At 42.8% G+C, this 27,078-nt stretch overlaps 1 protein-coding gene across 1 annotated transcript in view; it reads left to right on the forward strand.

The window, feature by feature from the left end:
- Positions 1–7,994: 7,994 nt before the first annotated feature.
- Positions 7,995–27,078, forward strand: part of LOC306918937 (centrosomal protein 20-like) — a gene marked incomplete at both ends in the record, with an annotated part of 29,728 nt that continues 10,644 nt past the window's right edge. The window contains 4 exons of the mRNA XM_079531773.1: positions 7,995–8,007; positions 10,073–10,255; positions 17,474–17,558; positions 17,664–17,737. Coding sequence (XP_079387899.1) covers positions 7,995–8,007; positions 10,073–10,255; positions 17,474–17,558; positions 17,664–17,737 — 355 coding nt within the window. The remainder of the gene's footprint in view (positions 8,008–10,072; positions 10,256–17,473; positions 17,559–17,663; positions 17,738–27,078) is intronic.

Consider the following 27,078-nt stretch of genomic DNA (forward strand, 5'->3'; position numbering starts at 1 on the left):
GAGACAAGTTTGACTTTCACTATGCACAGTAAAGTTACAGACCAAATGATCATGACATTATCACGGTAAGAAATTTAAGCCTACTGAATTATTTATTAAGCCTACTGAATTATTTTGTACTATGCCAAAAATAACAGATTAACAAGCTTACTACAGGGGGCAATTATTATTATTATTATACATTAACCACTTGAACCCTAGCATCCCTATTCTGGTAGGAACATTTGCCAAAAATAGCAGACCTACAAGCTCACAACAGGTCAAATGTCATGTTTCCAACTAAGTATTGATGGTCTACGTGGGTAATGTCTGGAGAAACAAAAATCTATGAAAAAGTGTAATCTACAATACAACATGTGTGGGGGTCCCTGCTTCATTTCTCTCTCAGGGGTCTCACTGACATTTTTCAAATGTTGTGAGCTTGTAGATCTGCTATTTTAGGAGAGGAGGTTTGGTGTTGAAAAAAGGCAGACCTTTTGCCCTCAATTGGCCTGTTGAGGTTGTTAATTGTCTCTGTTAAGGGGTCCGTGGTCTGACAAATGCACAAGAACCATGTTTTAGGGCTCTGTAACAAACATTACACAAGGCAGATATCGTAGATATATTTTATCGATTTTGATGAATGTCACCAGTAAAACACGTACAAAATGCAAAGTATTAGGTGCTTACCCGCTTGCCCCAAATATTAACTAGGTGTCCGGAGTATTTATGCAATGTATTAGTCCATATTTGTCAATAAAGAAGTGTTTTAATCCCATCTGTGGCCGAACGCCATTTCCCCCCCGCGTTTAATTCCCGTTTACATTTAGTGTAATTCCGGCGTTCACCAGATGCGCCCCGTCACTAACACCCACTAGGAACTTCCGACAGAATCGGCCACAGACGGGATTAAAACACTTATTTATTGGAAAAATATGGACTAATACATTACACAAATACCCCAGACACCTAGGTAACATTTGGGGCAAGCACCTTATATTTTATATTTGTACACGTTTGGAGAAATACGGGCTTTACTGGTAAAGTTCCAGGACAAACGGGGGGTCGCTAAGACTCTCGTAGATACGACGGTAAAACTAACACTCGATACTAATCTACGATAGCATTGATCTAAGGCTACATATATCGACAAACTGGCTACATAGTAACATGTTCTACCATGTTGTGGTGTATATTTAACGATTTATTTCTTATAAATGCATGCATAGAACTTATTAGAACGAGACTTACCTTGCGTTAACAACACCTGCTTTTGCAACATAGAGGCTGATATCCGGTCTGGGATAGTCTCGCGTGGCCAGACTGTTATCATAGTGAAATAGTTGTCTGGCAACGCGAGACTAGGTCTAGAAAGGAAACAGATATCCGGTCTAGAATGGATACGGAAACGGAAACGGCCGTAGTAGGCGGAGATTGTTACTGAGGTTGCCAAAGTAACATTTGGTAGACTTCTCTATGGCACAATCCCGTTTTTGAATGATTTATTGAAAATTCTCTGTTGTTACAGTGAGACGACGAAATACCTTCAGAGAAAGCTGGACTTGTCTGCTTTAAGGGGAAAAAATAACTGAGTTGATTAAATGTATAGTTTTTGCGTTGGAAGCCATTTAATAAAAGTACAATATAATGCAATAATTAATGTCCGTTTTTGAATGATTTATTGAAAATTCTCTGTTGTTACAGTGCGACAACAAAAGACCTTCAGAGAAAGCTGGACTTGTCTGCTTTAAGGGAAAAAATTAACTGAGTTGATTAAATGTATAGTTTTTGCGTTGGAAGCCATTTAATAAAAGTATAATATAATAAAATAATTGACGTCCGCCATCTTTGGGCAGGTCACGTGACAACACATACCTTAACATTGCATCACCCATAAGAGTGGTTAATAACGGCCTACCATAGTCTCCTGGGAGGCCAGTAGGGGCCTACTGGACAATATTTATGGATTGATAACACTGAGAACGGGCCCATTCAATGGACTGAGAACGTGTGTTCAATGGACTGCTGTGTAGAGCCACACAGCAGTGACATGTTCAACATTAGCTATAATATAAATTGCACATAAGCATTAACCAAGCCATACATGCATACTTTTAGATTAGTGTTCACTTTGGATTAGTGTGCTTTACAGCAAATGCACATTATACGATAACCAGTTTTATATGATCTGCTATTGCCGTGAAATGAAATGGAATGAACACAGGTGGCAAACTCCTCAATGGCTCTGGTCATAACCACAGCAAACAATTACAAATAAAGTAGTTAGCTCCGTTTCTCCGTTTCTCTTACCCCATTAGTCTACACCGTTAGTGGAGACTATTCTTCCTGGGGTCCAGGCAAACATGACATCACAATACAAATCATAAAATGCAGTACAGCATGATCCATGTTTCTGAACAAACACACAAACCCAAAAAACTACATTTATATCGGTAAAATTAAAAGAAAAAAAGAAAAACAGATTTGTCAGTCCGAAAATATAATAAGAACCTAATTTAATATAATTTCCTTTCTGATTATTGCTTTCCTTTTCCTTTTTTTTCCTTTTGAAATAAAATGTAGGTCTATTTCTTGTTAGAGTCAAATGTGGGGGGAGCGTACGCCAGTATGCAATGGCTCTGTACATGACTGTTTTCTTAAGTGCATTAATTGGTTTTGGGCAGAGGAAAAGTAAAGTGACCATTTAGTGCATGTCTAGTATTGTAATCATGTCTTTCATTTGCAGGTAATAACTGTAGAAACAAACGGAAGGGTTTCTGTGAGGAATGTACATTCTTTAAAAACAGAATAAGGCTGTGTCACGTGGACTGCGGTCACGTGTGTGTTATGATTTGTTATGATTAGTTTTGTTATGATGTAGTATAGATATATATATTTATTGGTTATTATTATGTATATATATATATGAGGTAACTGGTGGTATTGTTATAGTTATATTGTATATATATGTTTAGACCTATCTTTGATATCTCTTATTATGTATATATATATATATAGCTATACATCCAGTAGACTTGTTTTGAACCATAAATGGGGAATTGAAAGCGCTTTCTATTATATATGTGTTCTATTTCCACTCCAGGTTGGATTGGCTGTGTTTTGCCTTGTAGTACACCAACGAGGGGCCGGCTCTAGCCAGGCGTCTGATCAACGCCTGACTCCCTGATTGGCTGCCGGTCGCGCGCACTCCTTGGCCAGGAATGCGCCGTGCTCTACTTAGTCATTCGGTGTCTGACAGCTCGGGGGGAATGTCGCTAGGACCTTCTCCCGATCCGCTACTACCTATGTGTCTCACTGCTAACCTGTGAACTGAAATCCACCTTATTGTTTATTCTTGTTGTTATGTTCCGAACGCCCTTCGGAAAGGCGTTGTTTTCTTTATTGTTTCTTTTTTTGGTTTGAGCCATTATTGTAAATATACGTTGACTATGATTTATTATATATACTTCTATAATAAATCCTCGTATTTTGATCCTGGTGTCTGCTCCCCCTTCATATGTTACTCACTCATTTACCCCTAGACTTATGATTTGTAACAGGCTGTATGCCAGTCTTTCATTCACCCTCATCCATGACAGACTGGCATGTGTGGCAGGATGGGCGTGGGCGTTCCCACGCTGTCACGGCCCGTCCTCCGCCCACTGCTTAATGGATTGATTTGTGGCATTTATAAGACGGCACGTCTTCCGTGTGCATTAGCTGTCTGTCTCTCCTCCGCTCTGTTTGGAACGCTCTCTACGATCGGGAGACATTCCTCTTCAGTTGAGGCGGTCATTCTGAAGCGGCTGTTCTGTCGGGGAACAGCGCGCTTAGTTGACACATCTGTGAAGGTACGTTTCTCCACATTGCTGTGTATTCTAGCGCCTGCCTTAGAAGTTGAACGTGACTGTGACCACTTGTTTTGTTTCTAGCCTCGGGGCTACACAGTGAACATCTCCTTCTGGAGTTCTGTGTGGTGAACTGGCACAACGCCACCCCCGGTACGTTATTGGTGGTTCTCCTTCTCTATATATATTCATTTGGTGTCGTTGATGCCAGAGAAATATAAACAGGCTTTTGTTGTATACAGCTCCTCTTTATCTACCTGGCTACCGCTGCGGTGAAGCACAACGGCAGTACGCCTTGGCCTCATTACAGCTGGTGAGTCCCATTGTGCGCCTCTCTGTTCTTGCCTCAGCGAACTATAGTAGTTAAGTAGTATCTTAATACGGCCGTTTGCATTTCAGGGCCAGCACCACACCTGCTGCTTTGCTGATATTACCATTCCACCCATTCTCATGAGCCACCGAGTCTGAGAACAATCACACAGCCACGAATGGTCCCAGTGTTTGGATTGCTGCTCGCCTGAGTCTGGGCCTGGTTCATTGTAACCCTTCTCGTTTAATTCTATTCCTCTATTATATTGTATTCATGCAGTGTCTGGGCGTATATAGGTATATATAAGTATATTGTGTATTATATCATATATATATATATGCACTTGTATTTATATCTTATACTATATATATATATATATACCATTGTGATTTAGATACGACCGGCTGAAGAGAATATTGTCATTGTAGAATACCTCCCACTTTGAAGTGCTGATATATATATGTATCCTCCTTATAGGTCCGGTGCTGGGGATAAGCTACGCTGGAGCAGCTGACGGCCGTCCAGTGGTGGTGGTAATGCCCCTTTTCCCTTAGTTTACTTTTCCTTTGTGGTTTATTTTGAGTTGCTGTGTTGTTTTGTTTGTGTATTGCCACCACCCTGGACCGGTGAGCCTGCCCAGCTCCCCTCCTCCCCCCAGTACTGGCTTGTAGTGGTGTGATATCCCTAGCTCTAGGCACTTTATAGTCACTTGCACTTTAACCCTGTTGGATCTTGCTATATTTGCACCGTCTTATTGATAAATGAAATGTCTTCTTGCTATGCCATGTTTTAATTAATTATATATATTGCCAACCAATTATTTAAATAAAGTGTTTTGTATATTGGTTACACACGTTTCTGCCTTGCCTTTATTGTTACTGAATCTGTGTTGGGGAGTCATTACGTGCTCCGGGTGTTCAGTATTAGTATAATATTCCTGGGGTGCAATTCCCCAGGTGGCGTAGTTGGCTACCTTAATCAATACCACCCCGCCACACATGCATAGCATCCACACTAGTCCTGACAGAGCAATGCAGTGCTAGTCTAACCCTAACCCATAGCATCCACACTAGTCCTGACAGAGCAATGAAGTGCTAGTCTTGCTGCCCTGTTCTGAGCAAGCTGACGTTTACTAAGTTCTTGCTTTGATGCACTAGACCAGATAAACAGACAGTAGTCCAGATTTGACAGAACTAGAGATTGTATGACTAGTCTGATTGTTGTATTAGTTAGCAGATGAGCACTCCTTCTAATGGCATAGATGCCATTACTCATTCTCACCACTGTATGATTGATCTGAGTGGACCATGACAGTGTTTGGTCAATAGTGACACCTAACAGTTTAACTTCTTTAACCTGTTCAATCGCAGCACCCTGCAAAGAGAGGCTTCATTTCTGATCTGTCCTGAGAGCATATTTAGAACCAATTACAATACATTTAGTTTTTAAGACATTCAACTTCAGCTTATTTTCCATAATCCATTCAGAAACCAGGTTTAACTCTAGTTGAAGCACCTCATTGACGTGTTCAATACTCTCTGACGATGCATACATCGTGTCATCCGCATAAATCCCCATACCTACATATTTTAATACATGTGGCATATCATTTACAAAAATAGAGTAAAGAAGGGGGCCAAGACAGCTTCCCTGTGGAATTCCACACTTAAGTGTCTCAATCTTTGAAAGGGAACCATTGAACATAACACATTGTTTCCTGTCCACTAAATATCCCTTCAATATATCAATTGCAGAATCTTTGAATCCATATGCCCAAAGGCTGCACTGAAATCCAAGAGCACCACCCCAACGACTGACTTCATGTCAATCTGTTTGAACCACTCATCAGTAAGACATGTCAGTGCAGTACTTGTAGAGTAACCTGCTTTGTATGCATGCTGTAAATCTGAGTTGATATTGTTGATATCTGCAAAATATTGCTGGATCTGCTTAAACATAACTCCCTCCAGAAGCTTACTCAAAACAGGCAGAATGCTGATAGGCCTACTGTTTGGACATGTAAAGGGCTCCCTACTGTTTTTTGACAGAGGAGTAACCTTTGCAATTTTTTGAAAATATGGCCTACAGGCTTAGCAATTGATTTAGCTGATAACTGAAGCAATCTGCCATCGATGTTGTCAAACCCACAAGGTTTATCACACTTAATATCGTGAAGTAGCTTTACCATACAATCAACACTGATAGGCTTGAATTCAAACACACAATCCTTCTCACACATAATATGATTTGGTATTATAGCTTTGGACAGCCCACCACTCACAGGCAACATTTGATTTCTTAGTGTGTTAATGTTCACTTTACTGAGGAAGTAATGTTTGAAGTAGTTTGCTATATCAGAAGGTTTAGTAATGAATTCTCCATTCAGTTCAATAAATGAGGGTGTTTTGGCCATTTTACTTCTACCCATAGGATCATTAAGTACTCTCCAACGTTTTTTACTGTCTCCATGACACTCCTCAAATTTAGAATGATAGTATTTTTTTTCTTTTGTCTATTTAATTTAGTTATTTTATTTCTTAGTGAGCGGTAGGCTTGCCAATCTGCTACATTACCTGACATGATAGCAGACTTTTTCAGTAAATCTCTTTCTCTCATCCTGTTTCTCAATTCGTCATCTAGCCAAGGTGCTCTAAGTAATCTAACAGTGAGCTTCTTAATTGGAGCATGCTTATCACACAATGCAGAAAATAAATCCATAAAAGAGTCTAGTGCAGCATTTACTTGCATCTTCTCAAGCACAGTATCCCACTCAATATTATCAGAAATAATTTTATTTTCTAAAACGGTTTTATATGTTCTCTTATGAATTACTCTAGGCCCTGCATTAGGGACCTTTGTTTTCACAGTTAAAGCGACAATATTGTGGTCACTAAAGCCCACAGGTACCGACACAGCTTTAGAACCAGAAGTCCAGAAGTCCAGACGCTCGTTGGTGGAGTCCAGAATCACCCGGACAAACTTATTAAAGGTGTCAGTTTGTCTGTCCAGTATCTCCACGTAGTGGGCTTTCTGCTGACATAGCATTTGGTTGATCAGCTTTCTGACAGAGGCCATGGTGACAAGCTCAGTCTCCTCTTCAGCAGGAGTGGAGGCCGGCCTCTCCCTCGTAGTCACTGGCTTGTTCATCCGGTGCTGCCACACTATCTAAAGAGCCGCCCACGTCTTAAGCTGTGCGCAGCTTATTTTCAGAGTTTTTAGACAGCTGGTGGATAGAAAAGAAGCTCCACCTCCGCGGAAGACTTGCGCGACGGCCAGATCCCCGGAAACGCTCTCCTCCGTGCAAGTCGTCCGCGGAGGAGGAGCTTAATTTCCATCCACCAGCTGTCTAAAAACTCGGAAAATAAGCTGCGCACAGCTTAAGACGTGCGCGGCTGTCGGCCGTTTTGCACTTAGGTGTGGAAAGGCCTATCACCCTTGTTGTTCTTGCCCAGCTTCTTTCTTGCTCCTCCAGCCATCTTCCCTGGCTGCTTGCTGCTCCCTGGTGAAAGCTGGCTACTGCCTGATGGTGGATGGCTGCTCCTAGGCCCGGTCTGCTGGCTAGCTGGTTGTAGCTCCTCGGTGTTGCCCGGTGGTGGCTGGCTGCTTCAGGGCCTGGTCTGGTGACCAGGTGCTTCTGCTACCTGGTGAAGGCCGGCTGCTACCCACGTGGTGGCTAGCTGCTCCTAGGCCTGGTAGCTGGCTCTTTGCAGCCTGGCCTGGTGTTTGCAGGGCTGCTACTGCAGCCTAGGCCAGGCAGAAGAACCTGAGCTTGGGCTTGAACTGGTTTCCGTCATAAATTGATCTTACAGTTTTCTAATTTCACCTCATATGGTGAGAAAACCACTTACAAATACGTCATGAACCTTGAATGTAAGAAAATGTATGGGATTATCAAGATTTTGTCAGATAATCAGATTGAGCTGCTGCTTGCTGCTGTTCTGCTATGGCCACCAAGTCCGGTTCAGTTCTTTTTGGCTTTTAGTCCATGAGCCAGAGCTCCAAAATTGGTGGGCAAACTATACCCTATATTAAATTGTTTATAGGATCAATAGAAGTAAATTAATACATGATAACCCTTCCACAGTAGTAGCTTTTTCATATTTTCGATTATTTTGCATATTTACCTACATAATGCCTCATTTGCATATTTAAAAATGTAAAATTTGTATTACAATAAATCATTGTCTTCGAGTAAGTACTCAATTGGGGAAGTTTAATGGTGATAACAATCTAATATAGGTATGGTTTTTCACACTCAATTCATAATTAACGTTTCAATTTTGGAGATCTGGCTCATGGACTAAAAAACTAAAAGAACTGAACCGGTTCCCATTGGGAACCAACCGGTGGAAAAGGGGCCTGAGTGTACAGATGGAACCAAATGGATCCTAACGGGTCCATTTGGTTCCATTTGTACACTCTCAGAGTTACAATAGCATTGATTTTACAATATAAATTGGGGGCCCCAGAGATAAAAATGCCATTAAATGGGGGTCCGTAGACTAATGCATGTCAAACTGGGGGTCCTTGAAATAAAACAGGTTGAGAATCACTGCTAGAGCTGTAAAAATCATCCGTTATCGGGGTCCCTGTCATATCTTTTAAAATGGGGGTCCGCGGGGCTAATTATCATCAATTTGGGGGTCCTTGACATGAAAAAGTTTGGGAACCACTGCCATAGAGTAGACCCCCATAAGAGAAGATTTCTATGGCTCTAGCAGTGATTCTCAACCATTTTCACCCCCAGTTTGACATGCATTAGTCTACGGACCCCCATTTAATGGCATTTCTATCTCTGGGTCTGGGACCCCCCAATTTATATTGTAAAATCAATGTTAATTTAACTCTGAGAGTGTACAAACGGACCCGTTATTCTCTGAGTTACAGACTCACAAGGGTCCATGTGGTTCCTAATTATCATTTAGCTGCATGGGGACCCCCTGGAACCCTCTCTCAAGGACCACTGGTGGTCCTAGGACCACTGGTTAAGAACCACTGATCTAAAACGACACTTAACTAAAGTACTCTTGGGTCTTTTACCTTTGGCTTTAGGATTAACTGTTCAGGTATAGTTTACTGAGGTTAAGGTTAGGAATAAGGTCAGGTTTAACCATTTAGGCATAGTTTACTGAGGTTAAGGTTAGGAATAAGGTTAGGTTTAGTTAGATTTATTTGCACATATGTACATAATGACAACAATATGGTAAAATAAAAGAAATACAGAAAGCAAATATTTCAATAAGAAACAACATTAGTTACATACATGATGTGCTGCCTGGAAGTGCCAAAAAAACCCAAAGGGGCTTATCTTAACTATGCCTAAACGTTTAACCGTTTAGGCATAGTTTACTGAGGTTACGTTTAGGAATAAGGTTAGGTTTAACTGTTTAGGCATAGTTTACTGAGGTTACGCTTAGGAATAAGGTTAGGTTTAACTGTTTAGGCATAGTTTACTGAGGTTACGTTTAGGAATAAGGTTAGGTTTAACTGTTTAGACATAGTTTACTGAGGTTAGGGTTAGGAATAAGGTCAGGTTTAACTATTTAGGCATAGTTTACTGAGGTTACGCTTAGGAATAAGGTCAGGTTTAACTGTTTAGACATAGTTTACTGAGGTTAGGGTTAGGAATAAGGTTAGGTTTAACTGTTTAGACATAGTTTACTGAGGTTAGGGTTAGGAATAAGGTTAGGTTTAACTGTTTAGGCATAGTTTACTGAGGTTACGCTTAGGAATACCAGGCTGAGCAGTTTCATCGGCTGTACGCCCAGAGTTACTGTGTCTTGAGGCAAGCTTTCCAGTATTCAGTTCGTCCAATACAAGTAGCCTGTTCTTCTTGAGTAAATGTGCTTAATCTCAGGGGGTACTTTAGTTAATGTAACCACTGATTCATGACTGTACGTTGACCAATGCAAACTGTTTGTTGTTTTTCTTCCAGCCGTGAGAGAAACGCTGGAATCCCGCGGTGTTCTGAGCCAGCTGAAGGCCCGCATCAGCGTGCTGGACGACCAGAGCGAGACTCGCCCCGCGCTGTCCCACGAGAACCTGCTCGTCAACGAGCTCATCCGCGAGTACCTGGAGTTCAACAAGTACCGCTACACGGCCTCCGTGCTCACAGCGGGTGAGTCTAGATCAGGGGTGGACAACTCTGACGACAGAGAGGGCCACTATATAGTTCCACACTCACTCCAGAGGGCCACTATATAGTTCCACACTCACACCAGAGGGCCACTATATTTCCACACTCACTCCAGAGGGCCACTATATTTCCACACTCACTCCAGAGGGCCACTGTATTTCCACACTCACTCCAGAGGGCCACTGTATTTCCACACTCACTCCAGAGGGCCACTGTATTTCCACACTCACTCCAGAGGGCCACTATAGTTCCACACTCACTCCAGAGGGCTACTATATTTCCACACTCACTCCAGAGGGACACTATAGTTCCACACTCACTCCAGAGGGGCCACTATAGTTCCACACTCACTCCAGAGGGGCACTATATTTCCACACTCACTCCAGAGGGCCACTTAAGTTCCACACTCACTCCAGAGGGCCACTATAGTTCCACACTCACTCCAGAGGGGCCACTATAGTTCCACACTCACTCCAGAGGGGCACTATATTTCCACACTCACTCCAGAGGGCCACTATAGTTCCACACTCACTCCAGAGGGCCACTATTTTTCCACACTCACTCCAGAGGGCCACTATAGTTCCACACTCACTCCAGAGGGACACTATTTTTCCACACTCACTCCAGAGGGCCACTATAGTTCCACACTCACTCCAGAGGGCCACTATAGTTCCACACTCACTCCAGAGGGCCACTATAGTTCCACACTCACTCCAGAGGGCCACTATAGTTCCACACTTACTCCAGAGGGCCACTATAGTTCCACACTCACTCCAGAGGGCCACTATAGTTCCACACTCACACCAGAGGGCCACTCTAGTTCCACACTCACTCCAGAGGGCCACTCTAGTTCCACACTCACTCCAGAGGGCCACTATAGTTCCACACTCACTCCAGAGGAACAATATAGTTCCACACTCACTCCAGAGGGCCACTATAGTTCCACACTCACTCCAGAGGGGCCACTATAGTTCCACACTCACCCCAGAGGGCCACTATAGTTCCACACTCACTCCAGAGAGCCACTATAGTTCCAAACTCACTCCAGAGGGGCACTATAGTTCCACACTCACTCCAGAGGGGCACTATATTCCCACACTCACACCAGAGGGCCACTATAGTTCCACACTCACTCCAGAGGGCCACTATAGTTCCACACTCACTCCAGAAGGCCACTATATATTTCCACACTCACTCCAGAGGGCCACTATATAGTTCCACACTCACTCCAGAGGGCCACTATAGTTCCACACTCTCTCCAGAGGGCCACTATATTTCCACACTCTCTCCAGAGGGCCACTATATTTCCACACTCACTCCAGAAGGCCACTATAGTTCCACAGTCACTCCAGAGGGCCACTATATATTTTCACACTCACTCCAGAGGGCCACTATAGTTCCACACTCACTCCAGAGGGCCACTATATATTTCCACACTCTCTCCAGAGGGCCACTATAGTTCCACACTCACTCCAGAGGGACACTATTTTTCCACACTCCAGAGGGCCACTATAGTTCCACACTCACTCCAGAGGGCCACTATAGTTCCACACTCACTCCAGAGGGCTACTATATTTCCACACTCACTCCAGAGGGACACTATAGTTCCACACTCACTCCAGAGGGGCCACTATAGTTCCACACTCACTCCAGAGGGGCACTATATTTCCACACTCACTCCAGAGGGCCACTTAAGTTCCACACTCACTCCAGAGGGCCACTATAGTTCCACACTCACTCCAGAGGGGCCACTATAGTTCCACACTCACTCCAGAGGGGCACTATATTTCCACACTCACTCCAGAGGGCCACTATAGTTCCACACTCACTCCAGAGGGCCACTATTTTTCCACACTCACTCCAGAGGGCCACTATAGTTCCACACTCACTCCAGAGGGACACTATTTTTCCACACTCACTCCAGAGGGCCACTATAGTTCCACACTCACTCCAGAGGGCCACTATAGTTCCACACTCACTCCAGAGGGCCACTATAGTTCCACACTCACTCCAGAGGGCCATTATAGTTCCACACTTACTCCAGAGGGCCACTATAGTTCCACACTCACTCCAGAGGGCCACTATAGTTCCACACTCACACCAGAGGGCCACTCTAGTTCCACACTCACTCCAGAGGGCCACTCTAGTTCCACACTCACTCCAGAGGGCCACTATAGTTCCACACTCACTCCAGAGGAACAATATAGTTCCACACTCACTCCAGAGGGCCACTATAGTTCCACACTCACTCCAGAGGGGCCACTATAGTTCCACACTCACCCCAGAGGGCCACTATAGTTCCACACTCACTCCAGAGAGCCACTATAGTTCCACACTCACTCCAGAGGGGCACTATAGTTCCACACTCACTCCAGAGGGGCACTATATTCCCACTCACACCAGAGGGCCACTATAGTTCCACACTCACTCCAGAGGGCCACTATAGTTCCACACTCACTCCAGAAGGCCACTATATATTTCCACACTCACTCCAGAGGGCCACTATATAGTTCCACACTCACTCCAGAGGGCCACTATAGTTCCACACTCTCTCCAGAGGGCCACTATATTTCCACACTCTCTCCAGAGGGCCACTATATTTCCACACTCACTCCAGAAGGCCACTATAGTTCCACAGTCACTCCAGAGGGCCACTATATATTTTCACACTCACTCCAGAGGGCCACTATAGTTCCACACTCACTCCAGAGGGCCACTATATATTTCCACACTCTCTCCAGAGGGCCACTATAGTTCCACACTCACTCCAGAGGGACACTATTTTTCCACACTCACTCCAGAGGGCCACTATAGTTCCACACTCACTCCAGAGGGCCACTATAGTTCCACACTCACTCCAGAAGGCCACTATATATTTCCACACTCACTCCAGAGGGCCACTATATATTTCCACACTCACTCCAGAGTAGTGATCGGCTTCGATATTCATGATTTTAATTAATATCGGTATCGGTGCTAAAAACAAATAATCGGAAAAAAAACGGCCGATTATTATATTTCTCATAAATGCGCAAACATGGTGAAACAACCACTTTCATTGAAAATCCGGTAGAGTACGGTTGTAAGGAGATGTATAGCTGCGTGTCTGACTCTCCCAGTGCTCCGCCTCCACCCCCGGAGGAGTAGACAGACACGGCTCCGCTCTACAGACAGTCAGACACACACTCTGCACTGACGTCTCCTCTCACACACACACACACACACACACACGGAGTCAGAGAAAGGGCCACTGCACTGACTGCAGGAAGGAGAAAGGATTATAGGCTACTGACCTTGTAACCATAAAAAGCTTTGCTGTTTTCATCTTCAATTAACCAAAATAAAATCCACACGTGAGAGGGACAGAGTCACAGAGAGCAGTGGTAGAACTACGTTAGCCAAGCTAGCTGCTGCCTGCTGCTAACGCTGCAAACAACAGCTGTAACACGTTGTCTATTGATTGCCTGTCGTGTGTGTGTGTGTGTGTCAGCCAACTGAAGGACAACTTTTCCCCCCCATCCTGACCAGCCTAATATGATTATTGCATTTTGGCTATATGCCACAACTAACTGCAAGCCAATGAAGAATGGACCAATCATTAGCATTGTCAGTCTTAATTTCTAATTCATATTAATTTAGTTGCCAATAATTTTACTGTTGGCCAGTGTTTTGAGACATATTGTCTTTTATTGCTATAAATGAATGGTAAAAACAAATTCTACATGCATTAAAAAAGATCACTATCTTGAAAGTGGCAAATGTCAGTGGTGGAGTAAAAACAACAAGGTCACATGGCTTTGGAGAGTTTGGGCAGCAGATCTACAAGGTCTCAACATGTCATGCTGCAATGTGCTGTGGGCTTGTAGATCACCAATTTTGATAAACTAGAACGGTGCCCGTAGGGCCTCTACAGCCCATTGGGCACTGACCTACTTGGAACGATGCAAGTTGGAAATGAATGCCCCACCCAGATATTATGTCTGTCTCCCTTTTATGCCCATATATGGAGTTCTTTGTATTAAAGGCATGCCCAAATAGGGAGTATGCAGCCAGCTTGTGGAGTTCTGTCTTCTGTGTCAGGCATGCCCAAATATGGAGTGCTGTGAGGTCAGAACAGGCCAGCTCCAAATATGGACGCTGGGCGCCGCATGGGCCCGGTCCAGAGCCCGGGCAGAGGCCTTTTTTGGGTCGGTTCTGGACAATTACACACACACACACACACACACACACACACACACACACACACACACACACACACACACACACACACACACACACTTGGTGCATTCATAGATAGATAGATAGATAGATAGATATTGGAAAAAATATATATATGCTGATACAGTACATGTTTGCACTTGAATTTAAAAAAAAAGCTGCATTTGATGGAGGGGGGAAGTGTTACTGAAACGATGTTGGTGCTTCTTGCACTTCCTTTTTTATAAGCGATAAATATTCTCCAATGCATTTAAAGGAATTCTTGTGTTGGAATTTATGTTACTGTAAAACAATTTTTTTTTTAACTTAAATTAATCGGTTCATAATATCGGCTATCGGCTTTTTGATTGTCCACTAATCGGTGATCGGAAATATCGGCCAAAAACCATATCGGTCGATCACTACTCCAGAGGGCCACTATATAGTTCCACACTCACTCCAGAGGGCCACTATAGTTCCACACTCTCTCCAGAGGGCCACTATATTTCCACACTCTCTCCAGAGGGCCACTATATTTCCACACTCACTCCAGAGGGCCACTATATTTCCACACTCACTCCAGAGGGCCACTATAGTTCCACACTCACTCCAGAGGGCCACTATAGTTCCACACTCACTCCAGAGGGCCACTATATATTTTCACACTCACTCCAGAGGGCCACTATAGTTCCACACTCACTCCAGAGGGCCACTATATATTTCCACACTCTCTCCAGAGGGCCACTATATTTCCACACTCTCTCCAGAGGGCCACTATATTTCCACACTCACTCCAGAAGGCCACTATAGTTCCACACTCACTCCAGAGGGCCACTATATTTCCACACTCACTCCAGAGGGCCACTATAGTTCCACACTCACTCCAGAGGGCCACTATAGTTCCACACTCACTCCAGAGGGCCACTATATTTCCACACTCACTCCAGAAGGCCACTATAGTTCCACACTCACTCCAGAGGGCCACTATATTTCCACACTCACTCCAGAGGGCCACTATAGTTCCACACTCACTCCAGAGGGCCACTATAGTTCCACACTCACTCCAGAGGGCCACTATAGTTCCACACTCACTCCAGAGGGCCACTATATATTTTCACACTCACTCCAGAGGGCCACTATAGTTCCACACTCACTCCAGAGGGCCACTATATATTTCCACTCTCACTCCAGAGGGCCACTATAGTTCCACACTCACTCCAGAGGGCCACTATATATTTCCACACTCACTCCAGAGGGCCACTATATATTTCCACACTCACTCAGAGGGCCACTATATTTCCACAATGCCATTTTAATCCTAGTCATTAAACTACATATAATTAACTACTGAAGTAATTAAAGCAGGTCATATTTTGCATGTTTGGAAAATCAGTATTCTGATAATAACCTGGGGGCCACATTAAGTGGTGGTGGGGGCCACATGTGGCCCCCAAGGCCGCCCGCCAGTTGCCCATGTATAGTCTTGTTAGTAGAACTGAATGACCACAACAAGTACCGCTACGAGCGACTGTGGCTCAGGAGGTAGAGCAGGTCATCCAATGATCCATGGGTCGACGGTTTGAATCCCGGCTCCTCCTCCTGTCCACATGTCGAAGTGTCCTTGGGCAAGACACTGAACCCTACATTGCTCCCGATGTGCTGGTTGGTACCTTGCATGGCTTCCGCCGCAATCGGTGTATGAATGTGTGTGTGAATGGGTGAATGTAATGCATGTAATGCACAATCTATGTAAAGCGCCTTGGATAAAGGTGCTATATAAATGCACGATTTACCATTTACCGCTACACAGCCGTAGTCCGTACTCACAGCGGGTGAGTCTATAGTAGAACTAAATGACCGCTACACAGCCTCCGTAGAAGCTTGGCAGTTGGCACTCAAGCGCCTTTATTCTGAAAAAAATCCCCGGCAAAAGTAGTGTTAAGTTGCGAGCTTGTAGATCAGCTATTATCAAAATATATATTTTCATTGATCATAAATGAATCGATGAAAAGTTTAAAATAATTGTGCTGTTGTCGCCCCCCCCCCCAGTCCTAAAACACATGATGTTGTTGAGCCACTTGTTGAACGGCAGACTTTAACCCATTCTGGGCGGGAACCCCTGTTGGTGTTGTAAGCATTATGTTATACTTTAGCTATTGAAAAATAGCAGATCTACAAGCTCATAGCGGGAGTGCCGCGCTACGAGCTTGTATAGGTCTGCTATTTTTGAAAAATCGTGAAAATGTGGTGCAATAATGAATATATATTCTTTCAGAGCTGTTGTGGCTGATAATAATTCCTTTTGAATTACTCATGCCGGCAGGCTAAACATGGGAGTTAAAAACAATCTGTAATGACGCGCCATCAAACAATGATAAAATGATTCATAACCAAACGAGCTCATAAGTTTAAAATGTTTATAATTATTCAGTGCACCAAATATCACAATACAATTTCAATAAATATATATATACGTAATAAATATGTGCAAAGAATCCAAACAATCAAACAGTGAGCAAATAAAACGTGTGAATCAAACTATCAATAAAGTCCATGTGCGGTCAACAAAATGTATCACTCCCAGCTCACCCTGCCTCCAAGTCCAAGCATCCTTAGAGTGAGCTGGTAGATACCTGTATTTGTCACCTATCTGGTGGCCACCCACAGAGACGCTCCCACCAATAGTGAAGCGCCAATGTGGTGCCCACACCCATCACCAACCAAGTGCATCATACAGGCTAACAGTACGTTTTGGCTCCTACATTGAACATTATTAACTCAAATCTTTGCTTCTGGGGAGGGTCCCTGGAAATACATATTTTCATATGGGGGGTCCGCAGCCAAATACAGATAATTATGGGGGTCCTTGACATGAAATTGTTGAGCACGACTGACATAGAAACATAGGTTTCTTTAGAAAACTGTCAGGATTTAGAAGATATTTTGTAGAATCGTCCTCAGGTCTAAATGGGTTTTTAACTCGACCCGGGTTTGTTCTTGCAGAATCCGGCCAGCCTGAACTTACTCTGGACAGACAGTTCTTGGCGAATGAACTGAAAGTAGTGGAGGATGCAGGCTCCAAATATGTGTAAGTTCATCAGGACTTGAAGTCAATATTATTGTTACTACTTCAATGAAATACATTGCGCTCTTTTCCTCATGCATGTCAGCTGATACAGGGTTCTTTTTGCAGGCCCCTCCTGTATGGCTTGGTGTCTCACTTCCTGAGCAGCAGGGGTGACAGCGGAGGGAAGGTGTTTCTGCGAGGTCACCCTGTCCCAGGGGGTCACCCTGTCCCAGGGGGTCACCCTGTCCCATCATAACTTAACGTTGGTCTGACATCATAACCTAACATTGGTCTGGCATAATAAACTAACGTTGGTTTGACATAATAAACTAACGTTGGTTTGACATCATAAACTAACGTTGGTTTGATGTCAATCCGTGATGTTATGTAGACGTTGATTATAGGTTCGGCTCCCAACGTTGGATATTAGTTGTATTTTGGTTGTAAATGAAAGTTTGATTGACGTCATAACCCAACGTTGGTCTGACATAATAAACTAACGTTGGTTTGACGTCAATCTCTGAGGTTATGTAGACGTTGATTATAGGTCCGACTCTTAACGTTGGATATTAGTTGTATTTTAGTTGAAAATGAATTTGATTGACGTCATAAACCAACATTGGTTTGACGTCAACATCTGATGTTATATATACGTTGGATACAAGTTGTAAGAATTGTATTGCTGTCAAAACCCAAATTAGGTTGACATCAATGCCCAAATTTGGACAGATGTTGCATGTTGGTTGTAAAACATCAGATGGCCGTCAAAACCCAAAGCTAGCCTTACATCAACTTCCAACATTAGACAGCCATGAGAAAAGAATAAAGTTAAGACAATTCACAATATAAATCAAGACAGTGATTTATTAAACCACTTAATGGTTCTCAAAAATAGCAAATATGCTCTTTGATTTGCAGGCACCATTTAAACAAAAATTCAAAAAAATTCACAGCCTCCTGGGAAAAACAAAAATTCACAGCCCCAGTGACTGTCTGGGGGTGAATGAGCTTAGTAGTGTGAGAGCTACGGCCGTTAGCTTCCTCACGTGACCGTCGGCCGATCGGGGAGGTTGATCAGGCCTCCACGTTCATGGCCAACAGGAGTACCCCAGACACACAGCTGATGACAATCATACTGTCTGACGACCCATTAGTCCCATACTCGGCCATTTGTGCAAAATAAAACGGCTTCCTTGTGCAAAACAGCTTCCTTGTGCAAAATAAAATAAAATACTGTTGTCTCCAGCCTAGTCCGTCTTGGTCCTGCCACCTCCACCCAGCCTGTCTGGAGCATATTTCAAGCAGTAAGCAATTTGCTCAGAGATGTTAGCCTCCGTTTCTTTGGTGCTCCTCTGGACACTCTCTGCAAGACAGACAAGATGGGCTACAGTAAGCAGTAAAACCATTAAGCAGCAGAAATTCTAAGGGGTCAAACATTTAATCTAATGCTCAAAGTTAAAGGGATTTCAAGTTTGGACACTGGCTACATCATTACAAAATGAAAGCCAGAAGAGATATCAGTTTTAAAGGTGTCAAAGAACACAAGACAACCATCCAGAATGTATACACTTGAAAACATTGTGGGTAGTTGCCTGGTTATTCACAAGTGGCCACTGTGTCAAAACATGGGTACTGGATATATGCCGTTTACCTATGACCACAGAGTACAGGTAGAGCTTGATGAAAGACAGTTTTCTGTCTTTGCTTCCCAGCTTTCCCTTCATGTTGAATTTCGCCATGAGGTCATTTGACATCAACCTGTGGATACAAAAGGTATTTAAAAGTGATGCAATTCCATTAACTTGTAGACTAGTAGAGGCCCCCCCTAGAAGAGTACCTTTTGAGGGTACATGCAGTAGAAGTTAACACCCAGACTGCCAACACAAATTATATCACTCCATTTCTAAAGTTAAAAACTGATTGAATAGACAGAAATGTTAACAGTAACAGAGTACCGTCAAACGGGTGCAGTACTTAGTTTAGACAGTACTTAGTTTAGACTAGTCATTTGGTTAGACCAGTCATTAGTCCTACAACTACAACCTATCTCAAACCCTCACCCTAACCTCCCACGGGGCAGAACACCTAAACCTAACCTTAACCCATGTCTAACCAATGACTAGTCTAAACTAAGTATGCACCCCCCGTCAAACAATTAGTCTAAAAAGAATAGCACCGCAGAAAGTCCTTGCGGTCAATTCATAAACATGACAGGAAACAACAAAATTCAATATCACAAAATGTAAACAGAATGGTCTCCAGGCCGAGAAGTTGCCCAATTAGTTTATTTTGAGACGTTTGGAGCTTAGCCTATAGTGACATTGAGATGTTGGAGAACCAAGAGGTGCTCGTTTAGTCAAGGAGAGCTGAATGAGGGGTCCAGCTACAGTCCTGAGAGCACTTGTGTTGACAAGAGTAAATTCTGCCAGGATACAGCCCAAGTATGTAACCACTTATTTGCTGGAGATTACCATGTCATCAACTCTGTCTGACCTTTAAGTAAGTTGCATTTACTTGAAGGTACTATCTCTTGACGTTATCCCTCAGTGTTGTTCCTTCCAATCAGTGCCAAAGAATTAATCTGAAATGAAGGGGGTTGAGAGAAAAAAACAGATCAGAATATCACCACGACTGTTGGAAGTGAAACACTCGTTTTTAACTAAAATCTTTGCTTCTGGGGGGGTCCCAAATACAGATATTTTTGGTCCTTGACATGAAAAAGGTTGAGAACCACTGGCATAGAAACATGGGGTTTTCAGAAAACTGTCAGGATTTAGAAGACATTTGTAGAATCTGTTCTCAGGATGTTTGTTTTTTCCTTTTAGCATCAACCCATTCATCAGGATTGGTTTAACGCAGAGGGTGTAGGACAGGCATGTCAAAGATACATGATGATTTCATCCGGCCCGGCATACATTTCTGAATATGTCCAAAAAAAAGCGAGTCTCTAGCTCATTTCTATCAAAAGATATGCTTTTTTTAAAGAAATACCCAAAATGCTCCCTCCAGCCGCTAGAGGGCAGTGTCGTGTAATTTCTATAAATTAACCAAATATGTGCTATTTTCAACTGGGTCAGTACGGAGTTAACAGCTGGTCTGAATCTGAAATGTTCTCGTCAAAAGGGAGGTTGTTTTTTAGACGGGCAGGAAGGTAATAGACATTCCGTTCTGGCCGACACCTCACAGGCAAAGTTATTTTGTCTAAGGGTCTTTGAAGCTTGGGGGAACTGTCTAAGGCAGGAACCAGCTGGTGGTAAAAGGTTTTATCAGTAGTTTAAAATCTTGCCCAAATGGCAAAGTAAGACCTAAAGGCATTCGTTTGAAGTATGGTTTATCTGGTTAACTTAAATATCATATGTTGAACTTTCTTAAATAAAATAGGTCCTAATATCTATTTGTCATTATAGATTAATAAGAAAGGCTACTAGAATGAGTGCATTCTATTTTCTCATGGCTAGAGGTTTCTTTTATGGGTTAAAACAAGTTTCATAATACTTCTGTTTTATATACTTCTGTTTCAGTTTCATATAATTCTGTTTAGTTTCATATATTTCTGTTCATATATTTCCGTTACTTCTGTTTCAGTTTCATATAATTCTGTTTAGTTTCATATATTTCTGTTCATATATTTCCGTTATGTTTATATCTTCATTGTATCTTTAAAATCATTATTATGGATTTGTGCATTCAAAGGTAGATTTAAGTTGTAACGAGAGAACAGCATTTTCATAGACGCAGTTTAGATTAGGTCCCGCCCTCGCGAGACAGGATGTCCTGTTTGGTCGCTTTCTGTTGGTAGAGGCAACTGGCAGTACGTCTTGAGAGGGGGCGGGACTAAGCGTTGGCTTGTGATATTTAAGCAGGAGCTCATCTCAGAATGAGCTGCTGGATCCGGCGATCAAAATTGGAGAACGGAACGCTGTGTGTTTGAATGTCCAGACTCAGGCATAAGGATTTCTCTTGTGCAGTTTGTAACGGCTTTTGACTCTGTACTTGACGAAAATAAATACGGAGTTGATCTTTGAAGCTACTTCCATCGGGCGTCTGTGCTTTTGTCCTCGAATGCATCGCTGAATTCAGACCGGAAACTACAGCAGCAAATGTCAAAAAAAAATCTCACGTCCAGCAGACGGCACTGACATGAGACAGGAAATAAACAACACAACGTGTTCAGGTAAAAAAAATAACCGGCAATCTTGCTTCACCAGTCACACTACTAAGAAGTTGTTGTCGGTGACACCCCAATTCCCAAAATGGCTTTGTCAAAAAAGAAGAGAAAAGTGGACACGGAGCACAGAGTTTTCCAGGAAAAATGGACTGACGATTATTTATTCACAGAAGTGAATACAAAACCAGTGTGCTTGGTATGTAATCAGCCAGTTTCAGTGCTCAAAGAATATAATATTCGGCGTCACTATGAGACTCTTCATTTAGAAAAACATGGCCATTTGAAAGGACAACTAAGAAAAGACGAGATAAACAAATTGTTAGCTGATCTGAAGAAACAGCAGTCTACTTTTTCTCGCAGCCGCGATATCGCGGATGGAGCAGTGAGAGCCAGCTACCTTATTGCCAACGAGTTGGTGCATGCATCCAAGCCATTTTCTGATGGTGAATTAGTGAAAACATGCATGCTGAAGGCTGCAGAAGTCGTGTGCCCTGAAAAGCGACAGGCCTTTGCCAACATTAGTCTATCGAGGAACACTGTGGCAGATAGGGTGACAGAACTTTCACGAGACTTGAGCAGCCAAATGAAAGACAAAATCAAGTAATTTGTCGCATTTTCGGTTGCAATTGACGAGAGCACCGATGTTACAGATATTGCTCAACTGGCCATATTTATTAGGGGTGTTGATGAGACTTTGGCCATCACAGAGGAGTTGGTTGGATTGGTGCCTATGAAGGACACCACAACAGCAAATGACATATTCAGCTCTCTCGTTGAAGCGCTGGACAAGGTGGGAGTGGACTGGTCCCGTGCCGTCAGCATGGCTACCGACGGCGCACCATCAATGGTCGGAAGAAAGGCAGGCATTGTCACAAAATTCCGTGAAAAAGTACAGACCGCAAATGGAGGACAAGATTTTTGGACATTCCACTGTATTTTGCACCAGGAAGCATTATGTTGCAAAACACTGCAAATGGATGACATTATGAGTGTGGTTGTGAAAACTGTCAATTTTATCAGAGTGCGCGGTCTAAATCACCATCAATTTGACACCTTTCTCAGAGATAATGACATTCAGGCTGGCCTGCCGTACCACACTGACGTGCGGTGGTTAAGCAGAGGTGCAGTACTCAAGCGTTTCTTTGAGCTACGAGGGGAAGTTGGACAGTTCATGGATAAAAAGGGCCGCCCAGTGGAGGAACTTAAATCCAAGGAATGGGTGCAGGATCTTGCCTTTATGGTTGATATTACACAGCACTTGAATACACAACACTACATTGCAGGGCCGCAACAAAGTTGTGACTCAGTATGACGAAAGCATACGCTCGTTCAAAATAAAACTGTCACTGTGGGAGGCGCAGCTATCTAAAGGTGACACCGAACATTTCTCATGTCTAACAGCTGTGCGTCCGAAGCCAGGGGAGCGTATCGATGGTGATATCGATATGGCTAAATATAAAGACAACATAACAGTTTTGCTGCGAGAGTTTGAGCGGAGGTTTCAGATCTTCAGGGAACTTGAGAAAGAATTTGCCTTTTTTCGCTCGCCATTTACAGTCAAGCCTTGTGATATGCCAGCCGACATTCAACTCGAGCTAATTGACTTGCAGTGTTTTTGATTGATTGATTGAAAAATGTATTAACAGTTTGCAGAATTACAGTACATTTCAAGCACAAACTCAATACAAAGGCTGTTAACTGTGAGTGGACGACCCAATTAAGCATTACACTTGTTTCCAATAGGGTCCACAATGCGGTGTGATACCGCTATGAAGGATACATTTGTGTCCGTTGGATTGAACACGTTTGACCAATATCTCGTGCCAGGGTAGCCCAAATTAACAGCCATGGCTGCAAAGCTCTTATCCATGTTTGGGACTAGTTATCTTTGTGAACAGGTGTTCTCCCTAATGAACAATAATAAAACAAAGCAGCGCTCAAGGTTAACAAACGAACACTTGAATGACATTGTGAAATGTGCTGCTATTCAGGATTTGACACCTAATATCGATGCACTTGTGAAGGCAAAAAGAAGCCAGGTTTCAGGAGCCAGCAGCAGCAAATAGACTGCAGGAGTGCAGTGAGATAGAGAGAGAGAAAAAAAAGTGTGATGCTCTGTTTGTTTGCACTCATGAATACAGATCATTGAAAATCATTGAGATCAATAAATAATAATCTGGTTTCATAAAAGACAATGACTTGTGTTTGTTTAATTTATTTTTCATAAATGTGCATTTTCAAAGCAGTATGACTGACAATTAAGGTAAAATAATTTCTTCATAGCTCCCACTTGAGTTTGTTTAGTGTGGTGAGTTGGTTCAGGTGGTCAGATGTAAAACTGTATTCACTCAACTGTATAAAAATATTGAAATCATTTTATTTCAATTCCATTGTGAATAAAAACGTTGTGCTTAGAATAGATCCCTCGTGATCTGTGATTATAATATGTAGGCTACAAATGTAGGCTGAATGATAAAGCATATAGTACTGAAACACAAAGTTAAACATTTGGAGTTGACATAGGTTTTTTTGCCATTATTTTACTGGTCCGGCCCACTTGAGATCAGATGGTCTGGATCTGGCCCCAGAACCAAACTGAGCTTGACATCCCTGGTGTAGGACATACTGGAAACAGACAACCCTAAATGTAATAATGTGAAGTGAACCAGATGTTTACCCTGCCCGCCCACAGGAGGGCAGTGGAGTTCCATGCAGGTTTGAGTCATAGAGCGACAGAGGAATACAAACCTAGTCCTGTGAAGTTACTACACTAAACCAAAGCAAAATGGAATGCTACCTAGCACTAAACACTCTCTCCTAATAAAATTATCTCAGTGTCACAATGAAGGCTAGGCAAGATATCTTGCATCATTCACTATAGCTTCACAGTATTTGTCTCTGAGATGTAGTGGAGTAGAAGAAAAACTATTGGGAAAACTCTAAAAGTACACATACCTCAAAATTGTACTTACAGTACAGTAGTTAAGTAAATGTAGGCTACTTTACACCACTGCAATTCTAGAGATGCTCCAGCGATCGGTGATCGGCCAATATTCACTCTGATCGGTAGAAACTGATCTTTACACCATCTAAGTGGTATAACTGTCAAATATGATGTACATCATCATTTTGCATTTTTGTGACAGGCCTAAATATTCTCCCCACACACACACACACACACACACACACGGGAACAGTTTTGACATATAATCATTTTGGAAATATTAAAATTTGCAACATTTCACAAGATCAGTATCGGTCCTATCGGTATCGGCCGATCATGAGAAAAACAATCGGTGAGCGGTCCCAAAAAACCTGATCGGAGCATCTCTACAATCAACATTCACTAAACGTTACATTGAACACACCTCATCGGCCCATATCTAAACCCACAACTTTCGTGTGACCATCTGTTGCACACAGAGCAATGGCCCCACTTCAGCCATTTCTTGAACATGTTCTTCTTCTTGTCCATTTACCAGTACCAACAGACCAGGCATGGCACGTTTTCGTTCACTGGAAAAATAAAAAATCCATTACTGAAATAAACTGAACACAGTACAATTAAAACGATAGTTACATTTTGTACAGCCGTTTAAAATGGTATTTTGCTGTAGACTTCTTTTGTTGACCAGTTTTATTTTTGAGTTGAAACACTGCCTACATCTGTGATGAGTCATGGTTAATGGTACATAACATATTCATAGCTTTGCTGCTATAAATTATATAATAAGTAATAACATAATATATGAAGAGTACTCATGAGTAGCAATCATAGCCGATCTACACAAGTTGCATAGGAACACACATTCTGCTTTCCATTTCATGAAAAGTAATAGTTTTGCATATAACCTAAGGTTTCCAAACAATATATGAATATTAGTTTTGTAATTTACATTCTAAACACTCAAACTTTTTTCCGACAGTGCTGCAGCTGGGCTGACACTGGCCAGTGCGACACTTATGGAATACTTTGTTAATACAATATTGCAAACTTCTCTTAAATGAGTATGTACATGCAAATTAAAGGTCATTCAGTATAATTTGAGTAGCAAAGACTTTACCGACAAAAAACTGTTTTTTATGTAAAATAATGTTTTCTACTTTCCCCATGTGCTTCCCAACTTCACAGCCAGGTGTAAATTATGGATGCTTGCTAGATTTAAGGTCACATGGCAACACAGGTTTCTAGTTTTCTAGATAAAGGGGGTGGTTCAACTTAAACGCTGGCTCATCTTACCCCGTTCTCCCCTACATTGGCTATACATTGGACTATGCACCCAAAATGTGGTGGAAACAGAGCTTTTTAACCACCTGCCCGCTATACCAAGACATCAGAGCCACATACTTCCTAAAACTTCACACCCAAAGTGAGTTTGAAACTATGACCAACGCCAAAAAACTCCCATACATATTGGGAGAAATAAAGCAATGTGCAAATACAGCAGCAAGATTTGTGAACTGTTGCGACAAAAGAAGGTTAGCCAATTGAATACAACCTCCCTAAAGACTACTATCTGTAACAAGTAGACCGCTAGACCTATACTGCACATGTTAACTAAACTTCTGATGTATGAACATGGTCACATCAGTGTTGTAAACCTGGAATCGTTGGGTGTTTCTGGGTCTTACAACAGACACCCTCCTCCGGTCAGGCCGATCCGACCAAGGCTGATCAGACCCCAATCCTAGTGGCATGCTACACTACAGCCCCCACTGTCTGTGTCCTGTGTCCAAGTGGCATGCTACACTACAGCCCCCACTGTCTCTGTCCTGTGTCCAAGTGGCATGCTACACTACAGCCCCCACTGTCTCTGTCCTGTGTCCAAGTGGCATGCTACACTACAGCCCCCACTGTCTCTGTCCTGTGTCCAAGTGGCATGCTACAGCCCTCACTGTCTCCTGCAAGACTAAGAGACGGTCAATGGGGAAGATGGCTATTGAGATGTTGGCGACACTAAGAGGCTCCTGGCTCTGTGGGTTTCCTCAGGGGCCTGGCTCCTCCTTAGTCTAACCAGAAGTTGCGGACATTCTGTGTGTCATTGTTGCTGCTGAACAGCACACATCTCAGCTTCATTACAACTCAAGCTACAGTTTATCGAGCTGCACCGAGGGTTACTCCTCATGGGAGAAGTGGTTCGGGCTGCCAACCCTCTCCACCCCTGGTCGCGTCTCTTTTTTGTATAATATTTAAATAGTCGTGAGAAGAAAAATGCTGCTATTTGTCCCAAAGTGACTGCAAAAAAATAAAAAAAATGCTGCTACTCGTTTCAAAATCTATACAACGATGCAATGAGACATAGCTGTAACACAAAGCTGTATATACTTTCGCCATTTTCAACACTTGCTTTGGCAATGTAAACGTATGTTTTC

This window comes from Electrona antarctica (assembly GCF_951216825.1).
Source record: "Electrona antarctica genome assembly, contig: scaffold_85, whole genome shotgun sequence".
In the NCBI taxonomy this organism is placed as follows: Eukaryota; Metazoa; Chordata; class Actinopteri; order Myctophiformes; family Myctophidae; genus Electrona; species Electrona antarctica.